The 9,621-nt window shown below is 37.9% G+C and overlaps 2 protein-coding genes across 2 annotated transcripts in view; one reads left to right on the top strand and one right to left on the bottom strand.

The window, feature by feature from the left end:
- nphp4 (nephronophthisis 4) overlaps positions 1 to 1,539 on the bottom strand; it is a 486,853-nt gene extending 485,314 nt beyond the window's left edge. Inside the window, exons 1-3 of the mRNA XM_062054501.1 lie at positions 1,456 to 1,539; positions 522 to 599; positions 334 to 406 (exon numbers count right to left, since the gene is read on the bottom strand). Coding sequence (XP_061910485.1) covers positions 334 to 406; positions 522 to 559 — 111 coding nt within the window. The 5' untranslated portion in view covers positions 560 to 599; positions 1,456 to 1,539. The remainder of the gene's footprint in view (positions 1 to 333; positions 407 to 521; positions 600 to 1,455) is intronic.
- A 104-nt stretch (positions 1,540 to 1,643) lies between these two features.
- On the top strand, positions 1,644 to 9,257 carry dffb (DNA fragmentation factor, beta polypeptide (caspase-activated DNase)). The gene is made up of 7 exons (XM_062054503.1): positions 1,644 to 1,822; positions 2,490 to 2,616; positions 4,279 to 4,464; positions 8,442 to 8,521; positions 8,598 to 8,771; positions 8,841 to 8,941; positions 9,002 to 9,257. Exons 1-7 carry the CDS (start codon positions 1,700 to 1,702, stop codon positions 9,231 to 9,233), a joined length of 1,023 nt encoding a protein of 340 aa, XP_061910487.1. The 5' UTR covers positions 1,644 to 1,699; the 3' UTR covers positions 9,234 to 9,257.
- The last annotated feature ends 364 nt before the right edge of the window (positions 9,258 to 9,621 follow it).

The following is a 9,621-nucleotide window of genomic DNA, read 5'->3' as shown; positions in this document are numbered from 1 at the left end:
CCATTCTAGAGGGACCTCATCTTTCCTAGTGATAACAATGTCACCCACTTTTATAGTGAAGTCATTGACTTTCTTAATGTTGATGTGGAACCCAAACAGGATGGATTCCGTTTTACCCAAGTGTATGGATATCTTGTTGTCAGCGAGCCAGGTGCAAGTTCTACAGAGTTCAGCACTGGGGATTTTCTCCACCTGTGACTTGTCCCTGTCTGATACCAGCAGGGCCGAGTCATCCGCAAACAAGAACAATTCACATTTGCATGACATGTCGTTTATGTATATTAGGAACAGTAAAGGCCCTAATATACTGCCTTGGGGGACTCCACAGCTTACCTCTATCACCTGTTTCCTCCCCTCCAAGTAAGATTGCATCCAGCATGATGAGGTTTTGTCAAATCCGATTGCTCTGCGCTTACAAGAGGAGCAATGTTTGGACTTTTGGCAAGTTATTGTGTCTACAGTTGTCATATCGACGTATGTTAGTAACATTTATAGTTAAATCTATTAAAAAACAGACTTACCGGTAAACGCCAAAACAGACGTTAGCATTGTAGTACATAACTCTACCACCAGAGTGCAGCAAATCATCAAAAGTCGTTCTATAAAAGGACACAGGGGGATTTAAAATAAATACATGAGACCTGACTAGTACGTTTGTGTTAATTAAGATGTTTAAAATAACAACAATGTAAAACTTGGTCACTTTAGCGCAATGCATGCTGGATTACTAGCAAACGCAAATTCAAACAAAGTAGCGTCCATCCGGGTACTTGAACCGTCCGCCACACCGCGACAAGAGGAGCGATGTTTGGACTTTTCGCGAAAAGCAGACCTTTTTAAAATTCGGAGCCGCGAAGGCAAGTTATCGTGTCTGAAAATGTATCTATCGTCGTATGTTAGTAACATTTTATAATTCAATAGAAAATGGATGGATGGATCATGATGGATATTAAAAAACAGACTTAAACGCCAAAACAGATGTTAGCATTGTAGTACATAACTCTACCACCAGAGTGCAGCAAATCCCCATCAAAAGTCGTTCTATAAAAGGACACAGATAGGGGGGGGTTTCAAATAAATACATGAGACCTGACTAGTAGTACGTGTGTGTTAATTTAAGATGTTAAAATAACAACAATGTAAAACTTGGTCACTTTAGCGCAATACATGCTGGGATTTCTAGCAAACGCAAATTCAAAAACCAGTAGCGTCCATCCGGGTACTTGAACCGTCCGCCACACCGCGACAAGAGGAGCAATGTTTGGACTTTTCGCGAAAAGCAGACCTTTTAAAATCCGGAGCCGCGAAGGCAAGTTATCGTGTCTGCCATTTATCTATCGACGTATGTTAGTTAGTAACATTTTATCATTCAATAGAAAATGGATGGATGGATGGATATTGAAAAACAGACTTGAACGCCAAAACAGATGTTAGCATTGTAGTACATAACTCTACCACCAGAGTGCAGAAAATCGCCATCAAAAGTCGTTCTATAAAAGGATTTAAAATAAATACATGAGACATGACTAGCACGTGTGTGCTCATTAAGATGTTAAAAAAAAAAAAAATGTAAAACTCGGCCACTTTAGCGCAATGCATGCTGGGATTCCTAGTAAACGCAAATTCAAAAACAAGTAGCGGAGCTAACACATCCGGGTACTTGAGCCGTCCGCCACACCGCGACAAGACGAGACGAGCAATGTTTGGACTTTTCGCGAAAAGCAGACCTTTTAAAATTAGGAGCCTCGAAGACAACAAAAAGTACGGCGTCGCGGCTAAAGACGTGAAGGAGTTGCTTAAAAAAGGTTGCAAGTTGTTAAAGGTTAGTTTTTTTGGTCGGGTTTCGATTTCCCTTGTTTACATATCGGATACCTATCAGGAAGTTGTCACGGTGTGTAATACACAGTGCGTATACATATCACATTAGTTAAAGTCACACTGATTGAGACTTTTATTAGTAGGTTGCACAGTGAAGTACATATTCCGTACAATTGACCACTAAATGGTAACACCCGAATAAGTTTTTCAACTTGTTTAAGTCGGGGTCCACTTAAATTGATTCATGATACCGATATATACTCTCAAATATATACTATCATACATATATACTATCACACACACTAGGTGTATGGTGAAATTACTCCGCATTTGATCCACCCCCTGGGATGTGAGGGGAGCAGTGAGCAGCAGCGGTGGCCATGCCCGGGAATCATTTTTGGTGATTTAACCCCCAATTCCAACCCTTGATGCTGAGTGCCAAGCAGGGAGGCAATGGGCCCCATTTTTATAGTCTTTGGTATGACTCGGCCGGGTTTTTAACTCACAACCTACTGATCTCAGGGCTGACACTCTGACCACGAGGTTGTGTAACATGTGACCACCTACCTATAATTAACAAAATACACAACGATTAATTCATATAAATTCGTCCCTAGTAATAATAGAGTGGGAGAACTGACACTTGTATTTATGTTTTTTTTTCTTTCCAGGTACCGCCTTTAGGTGCACATGTTTGTTTGTACGCAGACGGGACAGAAGTGACTGAAAAATACTTTGCAACTTTGCCTGACAACACAGAACTCGTTCTCCTCCGCAAGCAGCAGGCATGGGGTGGGGGTAGGTGATTATTCTGTAAGGTCGACATATCAAGGCGGAAGTGATGTCTAACATAAAATTGAAGCCACAGTATTTATGGATCTACCAAAAGCATCTGACAGAATCAAACACAATCGATACTTTAGGACATTTGGGAGTGTGGCTCTTAAATGGGTGAAAAGCTACTTACCGTATTTTTCGGCGTATAAGTCGCACCGGAGTATAAGTCGCACCTGCCGAAAATGCATAATAAAGAAGGAAAAAAACATATATAAGTCGCACTGGAGTATAAGTCGCATTTTTTGGGGACATTTATTTGATAAAACCCAACACCAAGAATAGACATTTGAAAGGCAATTTAAAATAAATAAATACTGAACAACAGGCTGAATAAGTGTACGTTATATGAGGCATAAATACCCAACTGAGAACATGCCTGGTATGTTAACGTAACATATTATGGTAAGAGTCATTCAAATAACTATAACATATAGAACATGCTATACGTTTACCAAACAATCTGTCACTCCTAATCGCTAAATCCCATGAAATCTTATACGTCTAGTCTCTTACGTGAATGAGCTAAATAATATTATTTGATATTTTACGGTAATGTGTTAATAATTTCACACATAAGTCGCTCCTGAGTATAAGTCACACCCCCGGCCAAACTATGAAAAAAAACTGCGACTTATAGTCAGAAAAATACGGTAATAGGAAAATACATGAAGCTCAGACAGCACACATCACAGTGCTTAGATATACTGAATATTGTGGTGTACCCCACGGGTCAATCCTAGGACTAAAATAATTCCATTCATACATTGGTGGCATTTGTAAAGACAAGAAAAACTTATAGCAGAGGACACTACTGCATTCTGCTCAGGGGAAATTACAAAGGACGTATTGGAAACTGTACCGGTAGAAGTTAGCAAACTAAGAAAATGGTTTGATTAAAAACAGATTATCCTTAAATTTAAGTAAAACTAAAACGTTGTATGGAAATACAAAAATACTTGAACACAAATACAAATTGATGGTGTAGATATCAACATGGTAAAAGAAAACAGAACAAATACGGAAACCACATTAAGTACCGACACACACGACAAAGTGGCAAAAAAATATTTCACTATTGGCAGAAATAATTCTGAAAGAAGAGTCACTACATACTTTGGTTCTCTTGTTATATCTGAATTGTGTAGAGATATGCAGTAATATATACATCATGCAGTAGCAGTGCTGCCCAAGAGATCAGAATAATCCATAAGGTTGGATATAGAGAACATACAAATTACTCGTTCATTAAATCTAAAATACTGAAATTTACAAATATTGTACACTTTCAAACTGCAAACAATCAGATTACCAGAAAATGTATAAAAATTATTTTCATCCAATAAATTAAATGAAGTATTTTATGCACATAACATTGAATGGATCTAAAGTAGAGAATGGATTAGGTAAGGCACATTGTACTAATATGGATTAGATTAAAAAACAATATAAGTATATGATGTGTGCAAAGAAGAACAGTGCCTAAAATCATACCAAACAAGGGTTGGATCAAATAAGATTGGCTTCTTCATACCCCTTTCTGGACATAATTGTATATTCTGCTGTACATTTGTAACATAATCTGAACAAATTGTATTGCACTGTTTTTTTTCTATCCACTTCAAGCTGTGTGCGACATCGCTCATTTACTAGGGTCGGACCAGTATGCCATGGGCCTCATTGAAGCGGCAAAGGGCCTCCTGCATGATGAGAAGTCTGCCAAGAGGCGGAAAATCCTGACTGACCTTCTTCACAACCTGGAGGACAGATCTGAGCTGGAGAGCAGAGTGGAGGATAAAGAATGGTTTATAGGTATGGATGGTGTGGGCCGGAAAATCATCAAAACATTTACAGCTGGTTTGCCCCTGTGCTGTGCACCAAAATACTCGCAAAAAATGCCTGCTTCAGAATTTGAAAGCCTATATTGAGTTCTCGAGATGGGGTTTGGATCTTTTTGAAGGGAGACTGGTCTTGTTAAGCTGCTCAAAAGACTAACTCGTTATTGTAGTTTCAATTGTATTATCAAGGAAACAATCACTTATCAGTTATATGACCTGCTCAGTGGCCTTGTGGGTAGAGTGTCCGCCCTCAGATTGGTAGGTGTTGAGTTCAAACCCTGGCCGAGTCATACCAAAGACTATAAAAATGGGACCCATTACCTCCCTGCTTGGCACTCAGCATCAAGGGTTGGAATTGGGGGTTAAATCACCAAAAATGTTTCCAGGGCGCGACCGCTGCTGCTCATTGCTCCCCTCACCTCACCTCCCAGGGGGTGAACAAGGGGATGAGTCAAATGCAGTGGACACATTTCACCACACCTAGTGTGTGTGTGACCATCATTGGTACGTTAACTTAAGATATGGATCAGAATAATGAACATGTTCACCAATGTTAGTCTATTGGTGGGAATTATGCTGAAATTTTGACTACAGCTTTATTTTTGTTGTTGTAAACGTTCCATACAAGTGATGCCATATTCCCATGCTTACTATTTTCTCCCAACTAAAAAAACTGAGCATTTTAAAATTACACAAGGTAAGCCAGTATAAAATGTTTGTGTAAGTATAAAATATGTGCAGTCCCTGAAGAGTCTTGTCACTTAACCATTTTGTTGAAACATCTTATAACCTGACTTCATTAATCCACTGGTTTTAAAAAAGGATCATATGAAAGCTAAAACCCTCCAAAATGATGTTCAATATACTAAAATAAATTTGCTTCACTGAAGAAAGATTGATAATTTAACGAACACAGAAAGGTTCGATTTTAGCGAGACGAGTTTTGTCGTTTACAGATGTAAAATTTCAACAAATAATTTACTTCAAATACAACATGTTGCATAACATCAGTGAATTAAGTAGTGGCGCTGTGAGAGCCATGTTTAATATCTTGTGTGACCTCCATGAGCTTGAAAGACTGCATCCATGCGGTTCGACAAAGATTCATTGCAATGACTGTCATTCGTTCACTAATCTATGCTTTTTTCTAATTGAATGGATCAATCTATTCAATGAATCGTTGCAGTTTAACTGGGACACAGCTGTGGTAAAGATCGGCTAGGCTCGGCAGCTCATCAGCAGATTACCGTATTTTTCGGACTATAAATCGCTCCGGAGTATAAACAGTACCGGCCGAAAATGCATAATAAAGGAAAAAAACATATATAAGTCGCACTGGAGTATAAGTCGCATTATTTGGGGAAATTTATTTGATAAAACCCAACACCAAGAATAGACATTTTAAAGGCAATTTAAAATAAATAAAGAATAGTGAACAACAGGCTGAATAAGTGTACGTTATATCCGATGAAATCTTATACGTCTAGTCTCTTACGTGAATGAGCTAAATAATATTATTTGATATTTTACGGTAATGTGTTAATAATTTCACACAAGTCACTCCTGAGTATAACTCACACCCCCGGCCAAACTATGAAAAAAACTGCGATTTATAATCTGAAAAATACAGTAGTTCAAAAAGGAAAAAAAAATGTCTCCAATTCCATGAATCGGGACATCTGTACTTTAATTCAAATTCAGAGGCATATTTTGTTTAACAAAATGTTAAAACTTCAAATTGTACAACTTTAGGGCATTCAACTATTTGTGTGGATACTAAAAAAAATTATCAAAAACTGAACAGGAAGCAGGACAATGTACAGCAGAATTTCCAAATAAGCTTTATAGAAAAATGGTTAATTTGAACACAGCTAGATCTCTAAAAAGTGAAAGTCATCAAAAGTGAGGTTTTCTTTGGAATAGGGACATAAATTCAACAAAAACAAGGCACCAATTCAGTCAAATGCTTAAAAATGTCTTAATAGGCCATAAATTCCAATATTTGTGACCGAAATTATGATTTTGAGGCCAAATCTGAAGAAATCTTAGCCAAATTTAAAGAAAATACACTACCAAAGTCATGATTGTGTTAAATGAATAGGGACTTTCTTCTTAGACTTAGACACACTTAATTGATCCACAAGGGAAATTGTTCCACACAGTCCCTCAGTTTCAAAGGATGGAAAGGATAATGCAGGTATTAAGTAGACTAAAAATGTACCGTAGTAGCAATATAGCATATACTGTATGCAATATTTACATATTATCTATACAGTATATAATAAATACTGATATATTATATTTTTATATTACAAATCCAAATTACCATGTGCAAGATTACAGTATATGTAACAGCTGCAGCAACAACACAAAAAGGCAGCATTCTTGCTAAAAAAAGATCTAAAACAACCAAAAAATTAAATATTTCTGTACTCCATACAGCAGGGAGGCTAACAGGGTAAAATAAATGATCATTGACAATTTGAGTATTAAGAGAGTGGTGTGACGCTTAAGACAAATATTTCCAGAAGCTCCACTTGTCACTTTCAAAAGGTGACCTACTTTAAAAGATAAGTGGTTTTATAGCTATAAACCACCAACTTCCAAGAAGACATGGCTAAGATCCATATCTGTTGTCTCATACTGATGTAACACCTGTAAATCATTGCACTAATATATGGCAAACATGTGACAATCATTCACAAAAATTATATAAAATGAACCCATATTCCATAAGACATTTGTTCTTTATATGCTAGAATGCCATATTTGCAAAGTGTTCTATATTGGAATGACTAAAAGACTGAGCATTGTTATGCTAAACATAAAAGGAAACAAACTACCCCATGGCTAAACATTTTTGGATTTTAATAATATTGATCCAGCCAGGATAAGGAAAACAAAATTGAGACTTTTAGTATTTATAAAGTTGGGGGGAAAAAACTTGAATTTGATGACATAGATTTTACTGTGGGGGGTGCTGGAGCCTCTCAGCTGCATTCGGGTGGAAGGCGGGGTACACCTTGGACAAGTCGCCACCTCATCACAGGGCCAACACAGATAGACAGACAACATTCACACTCACCCCCCAAAGGGGACAAGCGGTAGAAAATGGATGGATGGGTGGATTTTTACTGTGCTTTTAAAGACTTGTACCGTATTTTTCGGAATATAAGTCACAGTTTTTTTTCATAGGGGTGCGATTTATACTCAGGAGCGACTTATGTGTGAAATTATTAACACATTACCGTAAAATATAAAATAATATTATTTAGCTCATTCACGTAAGAGACTAGACGTATAAGATTTCATGGGATTTAGCGATTAGGAGTGACAAGATTGTTTGGTAAACGTATAGCATGTTCTATATGTTATAGTCATTTGAATGACTCTTACCATAATATGTTACGTTAACATACCAGGCACGTTCTCAGTTGGTTATTTATGCCTCATATAACGTACACTTATTCAGCCTGTTGTTCACTATTCTTTATTTTAAATTGCCTTTCAAATGTCTATTCTTGGTGTTGGGTTTTATTAAATACATTTCCTCCAAAAATGCGACTTATACTCCAGTGTGACTTATGTTTTTTACCTTCTTTATTATGCATTTCCGGCCGGTGCGACTTATACTCCGAAAAATACAGTAAATACTTTGTGTTCTCTACTGCCATTCAGTGGGGATATGCCCACATAGATGTGTCTTTGCACTGTTGCACACTAGTAGGAACACCCCATTCGTGGTAATAAGCTCACATTGCATACTTAGGAAACTGTGTTTACCTCTGAGGAAAGCTGCATGGCTGAAAGGCTGATTTAAAGGTCCATTAAGACATGCCATAAATATTAAAGGCATTTTAATGTTCTATTTTGTTCCATTTAAGCTAGTGTGTATCTTTTGTATTATTCCAACAAGTGATATCTGTTAGTTCAATTGTGTTTTCCTCTCAGGTGTCGAGGCTCGATTCAAGACCAAGTCAGCCTACTTGAAGTCTAACTGTGAAAACAGGATAAGGAGCTACATGAAAGACGTAAAGCCAAAACAGCTCTTTTTAGGTCAGGGGGTGCACTCTCGCAGTAAGAGTTTCCTGTCTTTGTTATTAACAGCTGGATGAAGCTACCAAAGCCGTGCAGAAAACTAAAGTTCGTGAAGAATGTGTGCAGGCCTCAAAGAGCCTCTCACATATGCTCAAGTGTGACAAATACAACGGCTGCTACTTTGACCGCTCTTCAAAAGAGAAGGATCGCATCTGTACAAAAGAAGGATGGTTTACCTGCCAGGTATTGTCAAGCACAATTGAACTCTTGTATTAGGCACCATTAGATTACACCAGTCACCTTCTGCCTCAGGGCTCCTTTGACCAGCCCAAGTGCGCGTGGCTCCACTCCATCAATCCCTACAGCAGCAGAGAGAGTCGCATCATGTTCAGCACTTGGAATCTGGACCACAGGTTTGACATTTCGACATTCCGAAACAATCTATAAAATGACGTCTACTTCTGTTTACCAAGGATTGAAAAGAAGAGGACAATCGTTCCAGCTCTTATGGATGCGCTTCAGAACCACAAAAGTGAGGACATCAATTTGACTTACTTCTACCGCCTGCTGTTCACTTGTGACAACCTGAAGCTGGTCCACATCGTGTGCCACAAGAAGGAAGCACATAACCTGCAGTGTGAGCCAAAGAAGATCTTCAAAGCAGACAACAGAAAGCATCACAGCAAGAAGATACGCTTAAAATAACCATAACAAATATTTTACATTTAATGAGGTTGCCTTGCTGGTTTTACATAATTGTGTTTTCTTAAACTGCTGACAGACTGCAAAGCACTGGAGATGAAAGATGAAACACATTTATTTGTTCTTAGTGTCGGCACGGCGATGTTTTACCACATTAAATGCTGAATTCATGAGGCAATCACTCCCTTGTGAAAGTTGCATAGTACAATATGAAAAGCATTCAACATGAATAAGGCATGGATTTTTAAAACAGTATAAATATATAAAACATCTACATCAGCTCAAGCTGCTCTAGACAAATTACAGGCAATCTTTTAGTGCAACAGTTATAAACCTCACAATCAAGATGACAGGATCAGAAGTTATGCTCTTATATAGAGACAAGCTGTAG

The sequence above is a fragment of the Entelurus aequoreus genome, linkage group LG07, assembly GCF_033978785.1.
Source record: "Entelurus aequoreus isolate RoL-2023_Sb linkage group LG07, RoL_Eaeq_v1.1, whole genome shotgun sequence".
Lineage (NCBI taxonomy): Eukaryota > Metazoa > Chordata > Actinopteri > Syngnathiformes > Syngnathidae > Entelurus > Entelurus aequoreus.
The sequence above is the reverse complement of the archived record's forward strand: the minus strand, read 5'-3'. Positions and strand labels throughout refer to the sequence as shown.

Coding starts and splice junctions, on each gene's coding strand:
- dffb (XM_062054503.1), top strand. CDS start 1,700: ATGTTTGGACTTTTCGCGAAAAGCAGACCTTTTAAAATTAGGAGCCTC. Junction 8,522..8,597: donor TAAGGAGCTACATGAAAGAC/GTAAAGCCAAAA, acceptor TGTTATTAACAG/CTGGATGAAGCTACCAAAGC. Junction 8,942..9,001: donor ACTTGGAATCTGGACCACAG/GTTTGACATTTC, acceptor CTGTTTACCAAG/GATTGAAAAGAAGAGGACAA.